Source organism: Schistocerca gregaria, chromosome 1 (genome assembly GCF_023897955.1).
Source record: "Schistocerca gregaria isolate iqSchGreg1 chromosome 1, iqSchGreg1.2, whole genome shotgun sequence".
Lineage (NCBI taxonomy): Eukaryota > Metazoa > Arthropoda > Insecta > Orthoptera > Acrididae > Schistocerca > Schistocerca gregaria.
Window position 1 is genome coordinate 1,177,771,414 of NC_064920.1, and position 20,460 is coordinate 1,177,791,873.

The following is a 20,460-nucleotide window of genomic DNA, read 5'->3' on the forward strand; positions in this document are numbered from 1 at the left end:
ACAGGCATTCAGGTCCACTACCCCAGCTCCTCGCAACCCACCATCGCCCCCCCGAATCGCTTGACTGCTGTACAAGGATTCGCCCGGTCAGGCAGGACCATCCACCCCCTCCTTCCTGGGTGTTTTATTTACATGTATGCCCCAATATTTATGTTTTGTGCTCCACACTGTGGGGGAGGGGGGGGGGGTGAATGTGGCAACTATCAACCAAATTGCGTGTAATATCTTTGTTGTGGCAAGCTCTTTGTGACCAGTCTGTGGCCACATGCAAAATGGTACACACATGCACTGAGAATCAAGAATGTATATAACTATATATGTGTCCTTCCGAGTAATAAAATAGTGCTTATTACATGTGGTGTAGTGTGCATCTTTGGATCCAGCAATTCTACAACACTAAACCCATAAACTGAATACCTAGAACAATTCCATCTTTTAACAGTTTCTTCTACTACAAGAGTTAGGTTGAATTATTTGTTTAAATCATGAAATCAACAGATATAATTATGCAAACAATACTTTTGACAAAACTGGTAATTACTTTGGAATTAATTAAGGGCTGGCTTTGCTAACATGTTTTCGAATAAAGCCAAAGAAACACTTTAAGAATGGCTGTTTCCAATCCAAATGTTTGTAATCAGTAGAGAATTTATGTTTGTTTATAAGTGGCTGTGTTTCAAATTTCAAATGTTTTTCATTAGTACAGAATTTATATTTGTTTATAAGTCAACAATGGAATTTAAGTTATGAAACCATTACTGATTTCACCCTGTAACAAAAGATAGTAACTAGGAATGGTAAAAATAAATTAGAAAATCAATTACATACATAAAACTAAGCACCAAATTAGATCTGGTGTTATATTCTTTAAAACTGAGTTCCAACCTTTCTCTTTTATGGAAATGCAGATTATATTCACATATCTTAATGATAATGAGCTAAAAGTGAAAAAAACAATTTAAGGAGGCAAATGGTAAAACAAGAGAGGAAGTAAAAATATTCCAGCATGCTTCATCACACACCCTGAAAAATAACAAAAAACGTCATTAGCAAAGTTGTCCCAATATTTCTTACTATTTAAGAAATTTTGGTGCTGAAATTTCAATGAATGTAGAATCAACCAGTATGCACATATTTTTAAGTAAGAGTATAGTGAGCTATTCTCTTTTTCCAGCAACTGTTGCTCCAATGCAGGAGAGTCAAAGCTTGACAGACACTCCCCACTTCTATGAAGACATCTATGTTGTGGTATCCACAGTCTGTTCTGCAGTTTTATTATTAAGTGCTGGACTTCTGATATATGTGGCAATACGCAGAAAGTAAGTTAGTGAAGCCCTAGTATGTTTATTTGCTATTTTTTTCTGGCTTTGTGAAGAATTATTCCTTCTTGCAGACAGTGCAAGGATAGTCTTGGTGGCAGAGCATGTCAGGATGCTCTTGAAAGTGCCAGCATTTGCAAAGCAGCTGCTGAAATGGACAATAAACGAAATTTCCAACAGATATATTCATCTTCACCAAGTAAATCAGATGAACATCATACTTCAAAACAAATGGATACATCATCTGGTGAGACAAATGTCAGACTTTCTAGCAATAATTTTTCTTGACTTTTTATTTTTAATAAGTAAGGAATGTACAACACAGACATTTCCTGCTCACACACAAAAGCAAACCAGCTCACAAAAATGTAGGAGATAATGTGAAGAAGAGAAATGAGATAATTTCTCAACTGCAACCTTTTTCTTATCATGTATGCTCTTTTTATGATCATATTTATATATTAGGTTCATAATTATACAAAAAAGTATCTTGCTGAAAAAAAACGTAAATGTTAGACAAAGATATTTATTCTTCCTTATTTCACATGGAAAATACAATGATTTTGATAATATTTCAGATATATATGAGATGAGTCCGTATGCTACATTTGCTGTTTCATCTGATTGTCCAAGATCAGTGAATCCAACAGCTTTAGATTATACAATTGAGTTCAAAACATTTGGACATTCAGAAAACAATAGCAGTGCTCAACATGAACGACCTCATCGAAGCAACAGGAAGCATCGAGGTATGTACATTCAAATTGCCTTCCAAAAAAAGGTAGTCTAAAATAGTTTCAGGAATGGCTGGGTGTGGGAGGCACTTCTCTGCCAAAGAAGGATACAGGGGCATAAGAAGATATCCAGTAGATACTAATACTTCTTTATTATTGTTGGTTAACAACCATTGGACTTTGAAGTTGCTAGCGTCAACAGTGAGGTAGAACTGTGAGGGGTTTAAATGTGACTGCTCCCGCCTGGTACATAATGATTTCCTGCTGGTGTTTGAGAAAATGGCCCAAGAATATCCATGACAGTCATATGAAATGGTTTATCTGCCTCTGGTAACCTCTGTAGGGAAGTGTTTTGATGAATGAGTTCTGCCCTTTGAGCACTTGTGACAATTTTTTGTGTAATGACTGGCATTCTGTTTGCACTCATCCACCAGTCATTTTGTGAAACTCTGTGTTCTGTGGCTCTGCAGGCAAATTATCCAGCTAAAACTAAACCATGAGTTTGCCTCTATATCTTGCTTTGTAATTTTTCTGGTACCACTATGCATAACCTACATCTTGTCTTCCTCTAGGGTACTCTGTCTTCTGTGCTGGTTTGTGGCTGGTGATAAAGTGAGTAAGAGTTCTGCAGCAGGAAAGGGAATTAGTCAAAACTGTTAAATGAATGCATTTCAAGTTTACAGCTAATTGGGACTTCACTAAGATGTGAAATTTCATATATAAGAGGAAGGAAGGAAGATCAGAGTTTAACATTCCATTGACAGCATGGCCATTAGAGAAGGAGCACAAGTTCAGATTATGAAATTATTGGATGCAAGTCCAATGTGCCATTGTGCCACATCACTCAGTGCACATAAAAGAAATTAAAAAAATGAGAGCTGCAGAAATCACATTCTGTTCCATTGTAAGTCGGTAGTAAGTCAGCTGTACATCAGAAACCCATCAGTGTTTTCCAGAGGGTGGTTGGCACCCAACAAAAGGCTGAAGGGCTTTGACTGAGTTACCAGATATAACAGTTGGGATGACATGATGTGTTCGAGAAACATGTGCTTTTACTTTGATGGCACCCACCTATAGTAGTTCAAAAACAATGAAGAGAACATTAATAGGCTGGACAAATTCCAGCTAAACTGAAGGAAACATCTAGTGACAATCAAAAGCAAGTCAATTTCACAGAAGAACAATTAAAGAACAGGGCCCAACACTGTGGTGAAACGACACAGTCATACACGCAAAATGTTTTGGCCCTTTGCAACATTGTGAATCAGCATATGACAGAAGGCAAGAGAATCCCCCATTCAGCATATGACTAACCCAGCTACAACTAACTACTTCACCAAGCAGAACACCCCGTAGAAGAACAGACGTTTGGAGGAAGGAGGACAATGCGCTAGTCTCTTTTCACTGTGGATGTCCTGGACACATTTCGTGCAAGTGTAGAGAGAGAAGATGAGTGTTTGACTACTGTTACACCACAAGTCATCAGCCATCACAACTGTCCTATTCACGCCAGTCAACTGCAGACAATTACGGTCTATATGTGGACTGATGCTCATAATTGTACCATGGATGAGTTCACTCTCCAACATGGCATAGCATTCCCTGTTGCTTACCTAGATGCCAAATTCAGAAAACTGAGGTGACTACCTACAGCAGTTACACCCCCCACAGATGATTATCCTCCTTGGACAACAATTACCAAGATAACAGGAAATCTCATCACCAGAAATGATGGTGAACCTATCTGGGCACTAGTCAATGCATTCGATACAGGGACTTCTTTTCCTGTAATGTCAAATGCTACCATTGCCATCTAAAGAATACTATAGTTTGTGATATGAAAATAACCTAAGGAGCAGAAAAAGTTCTTGGACCACGACCTCACACCCCGGAAAGTGTATCAACAGCCAATTGTGTTCAGTTCTGTTCAGACAGCACGTATCAACCTGAATCCATAAAAGTGGCTCTTCGTTGCCGAAGAGATAAAAGTCTTTGGGCACTTAGTGAGTGATGATGGAATCTGTCCTGATTCAGAGAAAATAAGAGCAGTCACAGATTTTCCAACTTCTCAGCACATTTCTGATGCAAGAAATTTTCTCAGAATGTGATCACATTTCCAGCAATTCATAAAGGACCTCTTGACAAAGGTACATCTCTTGCAAGAACTACTGCAAGGAGATGCCAGATTTTTCTGGAACAAGGCAGAAGAAAGACTTTTTCTTGACCTTCAGGAAGGAATGCTAACATCTTCAGCTCTAAAATTGTATGACAAGAATGCTGAGACAGAACTTCATACTGTCATTAGCAGTTTTCCGATAGGGACAGTTCTTCTACAAATTCAAGGAGTTATGGTAGTGTATGTTTCCAATGTGCTCTAGAACTGAGAAAGAGGGCCTTGCAGTTGTTTGGGCCATTAGAAAATTGCATTTGTATTTATTTGGCAAATCTTTCACTGTATGGATGGATCACTATTCTCTGTCCTGGCTGATTAGCCTGAAGGATCCATCAGGTTGACTCATGAGAGGGGCTTTGAAGCTTCAGGTGTATAATATCGCATGGTACACAAAAGTGGAAGCAAACACCAGGATGCTGACTGCCTTTCAAAAAAGCCTTTGGCAGAACACATCAGCATGGACCAAATCCCAATCATCAGTGTATTAAATGACATTCTGTTGAACACAGGAAAGTTCCAGCATTGCTGAAAAACATGTAATCCTTGAAGATTGAGCAACCAACCAAAAGTGGATTCCAATTAACAGACTGAACATCATATAAGAGGAACTATGATTTGACTGGTATTATTGGTTGCTTATCATCAAAGCTCATCCATAGCCAATGATCCCGAAGTATTTTCATGATTCTCCAGAATCTGTTCACTTGGAGTTTATAAAGACGCTAGACCAAACCTGATGCAGATACCACTGGCCCAGTTTCTACTGATCCATTAGACACTACATGGGCCATAGTAAGGAAACGCCAATGCATTTACCTCTGCGGTATCTGGTATCACCCACTATGCTGTCACCAAATCTGTGAAAACTGCCACAGCTCCTGAAACTGCAAGGTCCCTTGTAGAAGACATCATTCTGAAGCATGGAGCATACCATGTGATGATCTCTGATCACAGAAAAGTTTTCCATTAGGCTAGTATCAGTGATAATTTAATGTAGCAACATTACTCCCAGGATGATTGCTGCCTACCATCCACAGAAGAACAGCATCACAGAATTCTTTAATAAGATGTTGTGAGATATGATCTTGATGTGTGCTGATGTCAAACAGAGAGATTGGGATAAATATGCATGTCACAACATTTGCATACAACACACTGAAGCAGTGCACTACATGCTTCACACTGGTCTTTCTGCTCCATAGTCACAAACCTGAAACAACAGTAGTTATAATCTTTATGTTTCAACCAGACAATAGCTCGGGTGACTACATGAAACACCTCATGACCAGGAACGAAGCTGGGAGGTTGCCGGCTTGCATAGTGACTCTGATTGCCCAGGAAAAGTACAAAGAATGCTATAATGCCAAGCACTGGCCAATGTGTCTCTTCTGCAATATTTAATTCTTGGTGCACAACACTCATGGAATCAGCTGTATCAATTATGGCAGTTTTAGACTTTTGCCCTAATACATAGGTGATCACTGCTGTAGACAAGAATAGAAGCCTCTGAATTTTGTTGCTACAGAAGAATGCTGAAGATTGAACATAACAATGTTATGAGAATAAAGATTGAATGGGTGGATTGAGTAACTGATGAAGAGGTAGGTGCTGAATAAAATAAGAGAGAGAAGAAGTATATGGCACAGCTTTAATAAAAGGAGGGATGACTGAGAAGATGTGTCCTGAGACAACAAGGAATATTTATTTCAGAATAAAATTCAGTCATCAGTTGGACACATCTTTTTACCTGTTTCAACAAATTAATTTGTCATCTTCAGAAACCTACAAAATTAGCGATATCATAAAACGTTGGACCTTGGCCATAAATTTTCGTAAAGCATAAGAAGTGTATTACAGAAATGTTCTTTCCTGTTAATTATGGTCTTTCTGATTTATGATGCACAGCTAGTTACAGTATATGACATAGCTCCATACAGTAATGCAAAACAGTCTTCCAAATAGTGTGTTCAGTTAACGATTTAGTAACTGCAAATTTTAGGGAAAGCTTGTAACAGTTAGACTGGGATGAGGTGTACAGTGACTTTGATGGCAATTTAAAAGTTAATCTATTATATGATACCTTTGTGAGAATAGGGTTATTCTAAATGATGAACTCATTTTCAAAAAATCATATGTATGGAATTCGGCAGTAGGAAAAGGGAGAGAAGGAAACGTAGTAGGTGAATATGGATTGGGGGAGAGAACTGAAAGAGGAACCCGCCTGGTTGAATTTTGCACAGAGCACAACTTAATCATAGCTAATACTTGGTTTAAGAATCATGAAAGAAGGTTGTATACATGGAAGAACCCTGGAGATACTAAAAGGTATCAGATAAATAACATAATGGTAAGACAGAGATTTAGGAACCAGGTTTTAAATTGTAAGACATTTCAAGGGACAGATGTGGACTCTGACCACAATCTATTGGTTATGACTGTAGATTAAAACTGAAGAAACTGCAAAAAGGAGGGAACTGAGGAGATATGACCAGGATAAACTGAAAGAACCAGAGGTTGTACAGAGTTTCAGGGAGAGTGTAAGGGAACAATTGACAGGAATGGGGGAAAAAAATACAGTAGAAGAAGAATGGGTAGCTTTGAGGGATGAAGTAGTGAAGGCAGCAGATAATCAAATAGGTAAAAAGACGAGGGCTAGTAGAAATCCTTGGGTAACAGAAGAAATATTGAATTTAATTGATGAAAGGAGAAAATATAAAAAAGCAGTAAATGAAGCAGGCAAAAAGGAATACAAACGACTCAAAAATGAGAGTTGAGGGACATGAAAGGGAAGCAGTTGTTGGGAAGGGAGTAAGACAGGGTTGTAGCCTCTCCCCAATGTTATTCAATCTGTATATAGAGCAAGCAGTAAAGGAAACAAAAGAAAAATTCGGAGTAGGTATTGAAATCCATGGACAAGAAGTAAAAACTTTGAGGTTCGCCGATGACATAGTAATTCTATCAGAGACAGCAAAGGACTTGGAAGAGCAGTTGAATGGAATGGATAATGTCTTGAAAGGAGGATATAAGATGAATATCAACAAAAGCAAAACGAGGATAATGGAATGTAGTCGAATTAAGTCGGGTGCTGCTGAGGGAATTAGATTAGGAAATGAGACACTTAAAGTAGTAAAGGAGTTTTGCTATTTGGGGAGCAAAATAACTGATGATGGTTGAAGTAGAGAGGATATAAAATGTAGATTGGCAATGGGAAGGAAAGCGTTTGTGAAGAAGAGAAATTTGTTAACATCGAGTATAGATTTAAGTGTCAGGAAGTCGTTTCTGAAAGTATTTGTATGGAGTGTAGCCATGTATGGAAGTGAAACATGGACGATAAATAGTTTGGACAAGAAGAGAATAGAAGCTTTCGAAATGTGGTGCTACAGAAGAATGCTGACGATTAGATGGGTAGATCACATAACTAATGAGGAAGTATTGAATAGGATTGGGGAGAAGAGAAGTTTGTGGCACAACTTGACCAGAAGAAGATATCCGTTGGTAGGACATGTTCTGAGGCATCAAGGGATCACCAATTTAGTATTGGAGGGCAGTGTGGAGGGTAAAAATCGTAGAGGGAGACCAAGAGAGTAGCATGGAGAGCTGCATCAAACCAGTCTCAGGACTGAAGACCACAACAACAACAACATATGTATTCAAGTACAAATCCAAAATGAACAAGCTTTATGCCAAATTTTTGGCAGGCAGTGATGGTTGCAGAAGTAGCTGGTAGAGTTTGCGCGGCTATAGGGCTGTCATTCCCTTTCACTGTCAGTTGTGAGTGAGATGGGTACTATGGAGCACAGGATTTTCTACGTTCTTGAGTTTGCGAATTTTAAGTGTCACAAATTGAAGTGCCAAATTTGGTATTCAACCACTAACTCACAAAAACATTAGCCGTTGGTTTAAACAATTTAAACAGACTGGGAGTATGCGCAAAGGCCAACTGGGTGTGTCAGAGGATGATGTCCGCCGGATTCAAGAAAGCTTTGTGCGCAGTTCCAGTAAGTCCACCAATAGAGCCAGTCGAGAACTTGGAATACCCCAACCAACTGTATGGGAAGTTATGAGACGTTTGCTGTACTAGCTCTACTGATCACAACATGTGCAAGCTCTCAATCCAAATGACAGATAGAAGAATCTCGCATTTTGTGCTTATATGCTACCAAAGACGATGCATTTCTATAGCATGTAATTTTTAGTAAAGAAGCCACGTTGAACATTTATAATATTTATCACATTTGTAATTATTAAATAATCATCAAAGACTAATTAATTACAAATTATTACATTTATTAAATTGGTATCAAACATTATGAAAAACTTTTAAACCTCCTCTTTTCATTTGTATTAAGGTTGTTCATTTTGGATTTGTACTTGAATAAAGTTTTGAAAATGGGTCCACCATCAGACTAACCCTGTATATTTGAAAACAGTTTCCTAAGAAAATAGTGCAACGTAATTGTAAGAAACCAGCTAAAGAGCCATAAAGGCATAAAAATATATTGTAAATAGAAAAGAGAAATGTATCTTATAGCTATAAGAAGTAATGATCCAGAAACTGTCAAACCTTATAAAAACTGTTGCACTGTATTAAGAAAAGTTATTAAAAAGGTCCAGAAGTATGTGTGTTACATATGAATAGAAGTACCTCTGATAATAAAATTAAAACAGTTTGGAATATTGTTAAAAGGAAAATGAGAGCACAGGAAGACTGCACATAGAAAACTCAATGAAAAGTTTGTTTAACAAAAAGTCAGAAGTAGAAAATATTTTAAATAACCATTTTTAAGTGTTGGAGAGAAAATAGGGTTCAACTATTTATTAGAAAATGCAAGGTTGCATATGGAAGAGGCAATGACTATGCAATTTGATAAAATTGACATCCAACCTACCTCTCCTACTGAAATTAGGAAAACAATAAATTCACTCAAAAAGTAAAAGTTCTGTTTGTTCCATCCTGTTGGAAGTAACTGTAGGTCTTTCCCTCATCCTTTAATGCTGCATCCAATCACATCCACTCACCCAGGCCACTTTTACTTGCTCTACCCTGTATAGATAGATATATAGGAAGACTTATGTAGAAAACATATGAAAAACATCACACATAGTTCAATATCAGTAGGAATAGGCTAATTTTCACATTTATAAGAGACACGGCACAATCAAAATAGTGTCTGTTTTTCAATGCAGACACATCATTCAACAGAGCTTTTAAATTTAGGTTCGGAATGTTTATATATTTTGTATTCTTCCAAAAGGTTCTTCCTTCACAGGAAGCTGTCTGAAGGATTGGCACTTGGTACTGGGATTGAAAGTTGACCCTCAGTATCAACAAATTAACATATTGCATTAAATATGCCTATTATTTTTTCTATGGAAGTCAAAATAAAATGAGACATCCAGAAAAGAAGTAAGTAAACTGTTCATTATTTCAAAAGTAAACATTATAACAGTTAATATATTTATCGCTCTGTGACACGGTACAGTCAATGCCTTCATGGAAAAATGTGTCTAGGTCCACATGATGGTAAGGTTGTTTTTACCACTCTGCAGAAGTTTAGTAGGGAAGGCCTTATACTTCCTTTATACAGTCCCAATCTCTCCCCATGCAATTTACATACTTTTGGAGCCCTAAAGAAACACATTTGTGACTATTATTTGCTTTGAACAAACAGGTGCACTCCCGGGTGCAATCATGGCTTTGTAGGCAAAGACCAACATTTTTCCATGAAGCCTCTTACTGAGTGACTGTCTTGTCTCACAGCAGGATAAATATACAAACAGTTATGGTGATTATCTTTTAAATCATAAATAAACAGTTCACTTACTTTTATTTCATCTGTCCCAATTTTTATTTGACTGGTCCTTGTATGATTACACAATTAGGGAACAATCACTGGAAGCAATAAAATCAGTGAAATATCTGGGATGATGGCAAACAGATTCATTCGAAGAATCCTCAGGAAGTTTACCATAGTCCACCCACAAAGCAGGAAGATTACAAAATCTTCATTCAACGAATACTTGAATTGATTTTTGGTTTGGGATTGGTACCAGACAGGATTGATAGAAGAAATTTAGAAAATCCAAAGAAAAGCATCTAGTTTTGTCACAGGTTCATTTAGTAAGCATGAAATCATTATGAAGATGTCATCCAACTCCAGTGGCAGATATTAGAAGAGAGGCATAGTGCATCACAGTGTGGTTCACTGTTTAAATTCTGAGACCTTACATACGAAGGGGCAGCGGCAACCAATATATTTTTTCTTCCTATGTCAAACAATGGAAAATCCAGTATGGCATAATGACAATAATATGAAAAGGATAGATTGCTACTGACCATACAGAAGAGTAGTTGAATCATAGACAGGTACAACAAAAAGGCTACTAATAATGTAGGCTTTCAGTCAGAAGGCTTTCTTCTGGAATAGACAACATACACACAGAAATTCACACAAACTCAGCTCACACTCACATGACCACTGTCTCTAGTTGCCAAGACCAGACTGCCAGCAACTGTACACTATGGGAGAAGCAATCTGCGTGGTGGGGATAAGAATTAGGCAGGGGTGGTGAGGGGGAGGGCGAGCAGCGTATGAGTGGGGTATGGTAAAATAATGTTTGTGAGAGCTTACAGAGATTAGGTTGAGAGAGGGTAGGGCAGCTAGTTGCTGTCAGGACATTGGGCGGAGGGTGGGGTGGGGCTGGTAAAGGACAGAAGTAAGAAGACTGTGCCTGTATGTGTGGAATAAAAGGCTGTTGAGTCGCAACAGGGAAGGGATAAGTTAGGTGAAGGACAATGACTCTGACTAATGAAGGTTGAGGCCAGACAGGTTACAGGAACTTAAGATAAATTGCAGGGAGAATTTGCACCTGCACAATTAAGAATGTGGTATTCGTAAGAAGAGCCCAAATGGCACAGGCTATGAAGCAGTCATTAGAATGAAGAACATTATGATGGGCAGCTTGCTTAGCAACCAGGTGGTCCACTTGTTTCTTGGTCAAAGTTAGTTGATGGCCATTCTGGTGGTCAGACAACTCGTTGGTTGTCATGCTCACATAGAATAAAACACAGTTGTTACAACTTAGCTTGCAGATCATTTGACTTGTATCACAGGTAGCCCTGCCTATGATTGGGTAGGTGGTGCTCGTGACTGGACTTGAGTAGGTGGTGGTGCGAAGATGTATGGGACAGGTTTTCCATCTAGGTCTATTAGAGGAATGTCAGCCGTGAGGCAAGGTGTAGGGGGCAGGGGTTGCATAGGGTTGGACAAGGATATTGTGTAGGTTCGATGGGCAGTGTAATACTACTGCGAGAGAAGTGCGCAGGATAGTGGGTAGGGCATTCCTCATTTCAAGGCATGATCAGAGGTAGTGGAAATCCTGGCACAGAATGTGATTCAGTTGCTCCAGTCTTGGGTAGTACTGAGCCATGAGAAGTATTCTCCTCTGTGGTCAGACGATGGAATTTTGAGAAGAGGTGGGTGCCTGGAGAGATAAGGCATGAGAGATCTGTTTCTGTAAAGGTTTGGGAGGGTAATTATGGTCTGTGAAGACCTCAGTGAGACACTTGCTACATTTTGAGATTGACTGCTCATCACTACAGATGTGGCAGCCAAGCATTGCTAGACTGTATGTAAGGAACTGCATGGCAGCTGTCAGAATGGAGGTATTGCCAGTTGTTGGTAGGTCTGATAAAGAATGAAGATGCTGATGCAGCCAGCATTGAGTTGATGGTATAACGATATGTTTATGTAATGTGTATACATAAACATACGTTATAAACATCCCCGTTCGTAGTCGCTAATTATAACAATATGTTTCTTTTATGCTGCAACATATAGCTATAATCAGCGGTGGAAATATATTTGCGATCGCCGACCGTGTGCCTATTCGAAATATAATTATTTTTGGATAGCTCAACATGAATTTCCTAAGGGACCGTAGTTTATCATGCATTTACCAGTAGAATGTGGTGCGGAGAAAATATTTCGCCACATACAACTTCCGTCCGATTTCGACGAAAGAATTCGTGACTGTGAACTGTCTATTTGGCAGAAACATAAAGAAAATTAAATAACTTCATGAAGGAGTGAGACATAGATTCTACACTAAATAAATAGTCCATACACCAATTCCATTTAAATCTGAATTTATGGCAAATAATAGAAGAACTTACACTACAATGAAAGGTTGAACATGGATACTGTTTTGACTGGCACTTCTCTTCTGGTAATGACAATAATTCCTTTGACATTTTCACATACACGTCGCACAATAAATTTACTGCTATGCAGTATTGCACTTTACTTTACACTAAAATAATATTATTTTTAACAATAATAATACGGCGGCAAGACATGCGCGTCCGACACAAGTTACAAGAGACAAGAGAAGAATGAGTAACTGTTCATTGAGAATATCTCGTACATAAAAAAAAGAAAATGTGTAAAAGTGTTCTTCTTCTGTCCGTTTTTCACGCCTCGGTTTTCAAAGTCAATAACTCACTGCATCTCTGATGGCACTTCGACAATAAACAAGTTACGTCACAGGTCGTTCACCTTTTACATTCTCGCAACATTATTTGCTAACTGTAGCTGTTGCCGAGTGACTGCTCGATTAGTGAATGATTTAAAGTGATAAGGCAATCACATAATGTTACAATGGTCAACATCAAGGAATGTGGATTGTTGAGTTGAGGAGGACCACATGAAGTGAATAGGGTAGAAGGTATTGAGGTTGTGGAGGAATGTGGATAGGGTGTTCTAACCCTCAATCCACATCACAAAGATGTCATCAATGAATCTGAACAAGTGAGGGGTTTGGAATTCCGAGTGTTTAGGAAAGATTCCTAAAGATGGTCTGTGAGTAGGTTGGCATAGGATTGTGCCATGCAGGTGCCCACTGCCATACCCCAGGTTTATTTGTAGGTGATGCATTCAAAGGAGAAATAATTGTGGGTGAGGATGTAGTTGTTCATGATGATGAGGAAGTAGGTTGTAAGTTTGGTTTCCATCAGGCATTGGGAAAGGTAGCATTCCATGGTGGCTTGGTCATAGGTCTTAGGCATGTTAGTGTAAAGGGATGTTGTGTCAATAGTGACGAGGAGGGTACTGTATGTAGAAACACGAACTGTGGGGAGTTGGTGGGGGGAATGGTTGGTATCTTTTATATAGGAGGGTAGGTTTGTGTGTAATAGGCTGAGAGTGTTGGTCCACAAGAGCAGAAATTCTCCCAAAGGGGGCACAGCAGCGGCCACAATGGGGTATCCTGGGTGATTGGGTTTATGGACTGTACAAAGCATGTAGAATGTAGGAGTGTGGGCAGTGGTAGTGGTGAGGATAGAGATAGACTCTATGGAGAGGTTCTGTGCTGGGCAATAGGCAGATAGCAAAAGGCAAAAACGCACTGAAATCGACATGAAAATCCATCCATTTTCTGTCCTTTTTGTAATTTTTCCCACTTATTTTTGTTGTATTGTTGTGAATCTATTCACGTGTATATCTATGTTATTTATGTATTTTTGTGATTGCACCTTCCATCTGCACCAATACAGAAAAGTGTCCTGTTCCTCCACTACTGCTTGGCTTGTGGAATTCCTCTCAAATTGCATTACCATCAAATTACGCATCACTGGCTGCAATCCTTCCTTCCACATTGACCTCCATCTGTTGAGATTCCACCATTCCTTGACCCTCACTAACATAGTCCTGCAAAACCATGCCAATCAGGCCCAAACTTCCTTGCGGTACCCCCTCTCCATCTGCAAAATTCTCCTGCTTTGCAATCCCAAATTCCTGGATCTCATCTTACATACTGAAATTCTTACCCTCCAGAAACTAGAGCAGCATGCGTTACTCCACCTCAAAAATCTCTGCAACCTGGTCACTTCCTACTCCTGCCTTAGAATGCCACTATCCACCACCTCTACACCAGCCTCCAAACCTCCCCCACTTTCGCTCATGGCTGACAAACCCTACCTTTCAGATGTACTAAATTTTCCCTACCGTTCCTAAAGCCCATAAATGCAACCACCCAGAACACACCATTGTGACCACCTACTATGCCCCCACTGAGAGAATCTGCACTCTTGTGTGGGTCAACACCTTCAGCCTATTACCTGCAACCTAACCCCTTGCATGAAAGGTGCCAACCATTTCCTCCACAGACTCTCCACAGTTCCTATTCCTTTACCACACAGTTCCCTGCTAGTCACTATCTACGCCACCTCCATTTACACAACATCCCTACTGCCAACGGCATAGTCACCACTGAACAATACCTTTTCCGAAGCCTGATGGATTCCAAACCTACAACATCCTTCCTGGTCACCATGACCAACTACACCTTCCTTCTCCTATGACAGCATCATCTACAAACAAATCTGGTGTATAACAGTTGGCACCTACTTAGCACCATCCTATGCCAACTTATTTATAGGCTATCTCAAGGACTTCTTCCTAAACACCCAAAATCCCAAGCCTCTCACCTAGTTCAGGTTCACTGATGACATCTTCATGATCTGGATTGAGAGTGTGAACACCCTATCCACATTACCCCAGAACCTCAACTCCTTCTGCCCCATTCACTTCACCTAGTCCTCCTCAACCCAACAAGAAGCCAACTTCCTCAATGTTAAGCTCCACATCAAAGCTGGCTAAATCAGTACCTCTGTCCTTATCTGAATCACATTCTGTGCCAGGATTTCGACTACCTCTGATCATGCCCTGAAATGAGGAATCTCCTACCCACCATCCTGCTCACCCCTCTCACAGTAGTATTCCACTGCCCAGAGAATATGCTTGTCCACCCCTATACAATCCCTGCTCCCAACACCTTGCCTCGTGGCTAATATCACTCCATACTCCATTACAGTCACGAGCACCACCTATCCCAGCAAAAGCAGGGCTAGCTGCGAAACCTGTCATATGAACTACAAGCTAAACTGCAACTGTTGTGCTTCATTCTATGTGGGCATGATGACCAACAAGTTGTCTGAGCACAGGAATGGCCGTCCAACATGAGGATGCATGTATCGGGGCCCCTTAGGAACATGGCTGCCAAGGAGGGGAAGGAAGCCAGTGTGCACTCCGTGTGCATTCTGGACGGAGTCTTTCCGGATGTGGAAAGAGTGCTTCTGGATGCCATGGAGAGTTCAGGGTGCAGCCAACTGCAGGTGATGGCTCATGTCGGTACCAATGAGGTGTGTCACTTTGGATCGGAGGAGATTCTGTCTGGTTTCGGGCGGCTAGCAGAAATGGTAAAGACTGCCAGTCTTGCTCCCAAGATTAAGGCAGAGCTCACCATCTGCAGCATTGTCAATAGAACAGACTGTGGTCCTTGTGGTGCAGAGCCGAGTGGAGGGTCTGAACCAGAGGCTCAGGTGGTTCTTTGACTGTGTAGGCTGCAGATTCCTTGACTTGTGCCATCGGGTGGTGGGTTTCCGGGTTCCACTGATTTAGATAAGATATCTGTATGGTGCTAAAAGTGGCAATTGACCCTGAATAAGGAAAAGTGTGAAGTTATTAACATGAGTACTAAAAGAAATCAGCTAAATTTCGATTACGCAATAAGTCACACAAATCTGTAAATCCAGCTAAATACTTAGGGATTAAAATTACAAATAACCTAAATTGGAACAATTACATAGATGAAATTGTGGGTAGAGCAAACCAAAGACTGCAATTCATTGTTAGAACACTTAGAAGGAGCAAACGGTCTACTAAAGAGACTGCTTACACCATGCTTGTCCACCCTACTCTGGAGTATTGCTGTGCAGTGTGGGATCCGCATCAGGTGGGACTGATGGATGACATCAAAAAAGTACAAAGCAGGGCAGATCGTTTTGTATTACTGTGAAATAGGGGAGATAGTGTCACAGACATGATACCTGAATTGGGGTGGCAACCATTAAAACAAAGGCATTTTTTGTTGCGATGGGATCTTCTCATGAAATTTCAATCACCAGTTCTCTCCTCCGATTGCGAAAACATTCTGCTGGCACCCATCTGCACAGGGAGAAATGATCATCATGATAAAATAAGAGAAATCAGGGCTCACAGAGAAAAATTTAAGAGCTCGTTTTTCCCATGTGCTGTACGAGAGTGGAACGGAAGAGAGAGAGCTTGAAGGTGGTTCACTGAACACTTCACCAGGCACTTTATTGTGAATAGTACAGTAATCATGTAGATGTAGATGTAGACGTGGCCAAGAAGTAGATGGACCACCCAGTTGCTGAGCAAGCTGCCCATCAAAACGTTCTTCATTCTAATGAATGCTTCACAGCCTGTGCCATCTGGGCCCTTCTTACCAATACCAGCATTTCTGAATTGTGGAAGTGGGAACTCTCCCTGCAATTTATCCTATGTTTCCGTACCCTTCTGGCCTCAGCCTTCATTAATCATAGTCATTGCCCTTTACCCACCTATCCCTTCCCTGTTACCACTCCATAGCCTTCTATTCCACAAGTTCACGCACAGTCTTCTTACTTCTCTCCTTTATTGGCTCCACCCCACTCTCAGGCCAACATCCTGACAGCACCTAGCTTCCGTACCCTCTCTCCACCTTATCGCTGTATGTTCCCACAAAAAGGACTTTACTGTCCTCCACTCATGTTGTGTGGAGGCCCTCCTCCTCCTCATCATCCCCGCCTCCTCCTTACCCCCACCAACCAGACTGCTTCTACCATCGTCCACAGTTGCTCACAATCTGGCCTTAGCAGCCATAGACAGTGGTCATGTGCGTGTGAGCCATGTTTATGTGAATATGTATTTTGTAAAAGATAGTGAAAATAAAATTAGAAAGATATGAGCTCGAACAGAGATTTACCAGCAAATGTTCTTTTTGTAGAACATTTGTGACTGGAACAGCAAAGTGGGGAAGCGACAGTAGTTCTTGAAGTACCCTCTGCCACACACCATAATGTGGTTTAAGGAGTATATATGTAGATGAATCGTGGGGTGTAAGAATTACATAGGGGACTATGGTTTGGGTACTGTGGACAGGTTTTAGTGGATGAAGCTGACAGTAATTATGCAAAACAACAACAACAACAACAACAACAAATTTAATAACATAATGTACTAGCTGAAGTACTTGCTATGCAGCTTAGAAATATCGTATCAACTTTGCCTTGTGCAGCTCACCAATGGAAGTATCATAAAAATATTAGCTACAACTGATAAATCTCATACAAAATATGAAACTTTTGCTTGTCTCGTGGAAAACTGATGTTTCTTGCTAGTGAGCTTTTGAGACACCCAACGAACAATGTTTTCTTTCCACATTCTATTTCTGGGTTTTCAGACTTGTATATAAACTCTCCAAATGTCTACAGGGAAACCAATACTTTCAAAAATAGAACTCTCCTTTTCATTGTATGAGAGGATCAATTGCAGTATAATAAAAAAATATATATAAAAAAACACCAATGGAAATCACACAGAACATAGCAAGCATTATTCCATTGGTATATTTTCACAGAAAAACTCATTTTGCATTTAACTTGCTTCTGAGACATGTTTCAGCAATCACAATAATAACCAAGCCCTAACCTGATTGCCTGACTCACAAAAAGAGTGCTCCAGTCTGAAAGCTATGATTCCACTCTCATGTGGTATTTTGAAATTGTAGTGGTTAAATAATGTTCCCAATCGTTATGGAACTGATGAACTGATGAAAGATGTAAAATATTACATGGAACTGAATAGCATGTGAGAGTGCATTTTAACATGTCTGTGGAGTGAAGTAGGCGTGTGGACTAAACAAGTTAACATATTAGGAACCGTGACAAGAAAAAGTATCACATCTGCTTGCAAACAATGTGTTCCACACAGTAAAATGAGAAAGAACCAGAGGGAAAATATTACTTGACCACAATATTATTGCACCTGGGGGTGAGGGCACTTCAGTTGGCTTATCTCGAGTTTTTAATGTGATATTTCTTGAGGATGTACTGAACCACTTGATAATATATACACACCTTTCTTGAAGGCATTCACACTGTGATGAGTTTTCCTTAGTCACTACTGTACTTGTTTACTGCAATGTCACTGCATGTTTCGAACAACGGCCTTGGAAAGCCAAGTGCAATAATACCATGGTCAGGTGATGCAATTATTATGAGCATCTCACTGTAACTAAACCTTTCACACTGTAAGTAATCTATATATCCAGTGTTCTTGTTTCAGGAGACTGCAGACAGCCAACAGTAACAGTGTCCAGCCTTCACAGACATAACAATGCAAATGAGCATGAAAGAAAATTTGAAGTATGTCACAACTCAGAGACTGACTCAAGTGGTAGCCCATCTGTACTTAGTAGTTACAGGACACCCATAAAGAAAACTGCTGCAAGAAGCTTAGGTTGGTATTATTAATTCATTATATGTATGTCAAACATTACCTGTCTCTGTAGCTAAGGCTGCTGATGGATCCCTCTATGGTGGTGCTTGACAAGCTGGTAATCTGTTTAAATCAGATTGCAAAAAATATTTTTACTGTCAGCGTTTGGCTAGCAAGCAGAGGAGAGGTAGCAAGCAGAGGAGAGGTGGTACCATAATTTCTGAGGCATCAGACTTTGTGCCAGTCTCCTGGATTAAATTCCAAACCTGTCTGCAGTTTCTCATGTGACACTGCCGATTGTGAATCTATTGAATGGGGACATTATGCTTGGTGGCTCCTTCGAGCTATTTGAGAGGTTTGGCCTAGGTGCTGACACTCAGTCTCACCCTATTTCCTCTCTAATTAACATATGAAACAAAGACAACATCATACTATAGACATCTTCATTAGTCACTTACACTCATCAGATACACATATGACAGTTTTCACACACCAAAAGAAAAGGGACTATTTTGTGGGAAGAAAACTTTTCCAATTAGGAGGCTAAACTGTCTCCTTTGGATATGCTAGTGAAGATTATGGGATTTCAGAGGCAGTATTAGGCAATGACTGACTACAACAGGGGAAAGGAATATAGCAGAAGATGAATGGGTGGCTTTGAAAAATGAAATAGTGGAAGCAGCAGATGATTAAAGAGGTAAAAAGACAAGGTCCAGTTGAAATCCATGATAACATGAAATATTGAATATAACTAATGAAAGAAGGAAATTTAAAAATTCAGAAAAGGAAGCAAGCAAAGTCAATACAGGGTGATTCTTTTAAAAAGAGAGAGAGAGAGAGATTTCAGTTGTTTAATGTAGACATACTATGAAAGATAGGAAAACACTGTGCACATCAATGGATAGAGGAAGGTTCATGTTTACGTAGACACTACACTCAAGATGAGCAACTTGCATTGCTTGAGAAATGTTGAAATGCTAATCCATTTCATTCCGCACATGAATCAAGAGGTCCCTGTTTATCGAGTCAACAGCTTCAATAATTCGATTTCTCAGCTCTTGAAGAGTAGCTGCCATAAGTGAGACAAAGACTCTGTCTTTTCTGTACCCCCACAGAATAAAAGTCACACGGTGTGAGATCCAGTGACCTGGGAGGTCAAAAGAAATGAACAAGATCTTGTTGTCCACTTCTTTCAGTTCAACATTGTGTTAACACAATGCCACACTTCAAGGTGAAAATGAGGCAGGGTGCTGTCATGTACAAAAATGAAATCATTGTAATCTTCGTGAAGCTGAGAAAACAACTAATTTGCAGAATGTCCAGCTATGACATTCCTGTCACAGTTTTCTCTACAAAAAAGAAAGGTGCACAAACACATTCAGTTTCAGTGGGTCTCTTTCATATTTGCCGACGATGCCAGAATTTTGTGATCCCAGATTCTTACAATATGGTGGCTTACTTTACCTGGTAAATGAAATGTAGAATCATCCAAACAGATGAACCATTTGGAAAAAGTGACCTCTGCCATATCTGGAGAACTGAAATAAAAAATTCATACCTTCTGTTATTGTGACTGGGAAACAATTGCTGCAGTAACTGCAAATTGTAAGGCTTCATATGGAAGCACTGTTTCAGAGCATCCAACACTGTTGTTTGAGGAAGCTGAAGTTCCTTGCCTGGCCATCTTTTAGACTTCAGAGGGCTGCATGTAAATGCATCTCGGATATGCTTGATGTTTTCATCAGACATATGTGGCTGACCACTGCTCTTCCCTTCACATGTGCAACAAGTTTCCAAGACTTTTGAATGCCAGTCAAAAATCTGCTTGTGCGGAGATGCTTCTTGCTGAAAAACAGATTGTGTTCATGTGAATTCCAACACGCAAAATGATTTTT

General features: G+C 39.8%; 1 protein-coding gene across 1 annotated transcript in view; it reads left to right on the forward strand.

Annotated features, from left to right (window-relative positions):
- The window catches only part of LOC126297439 (Down syndrome cell adhesion molecule-like protein Dscam2), a 384,987-nt gene that overhangs the window by 320,657 nt on the left and 43,870 nt on the right, over nucleotides 1-20,460 (forward strand). The window contains exons 29-32 of the mRNA XM_049988328.1: nucleotides 1,175-1,319; nucleotides 1,394-1,566; nucleotides 1,898-2,068; nucleotides 18,413-18,586. Coding sequence (XP_049844285.1) covers nucleotides 1,175-1,319; nucleotides 1,394-1,566; nucleotides 1,898-2,068; nucleotides 18,413-18,586 — 663 coding nt within the window. The remainder of the gene's footprint in view (nucleotides 1-1,174; nucleotides 1,320-1,393; nucleotides 1,567-1,897; nucleotides 2,069-18,412; nucleotides 18,587-20,460) is intronic.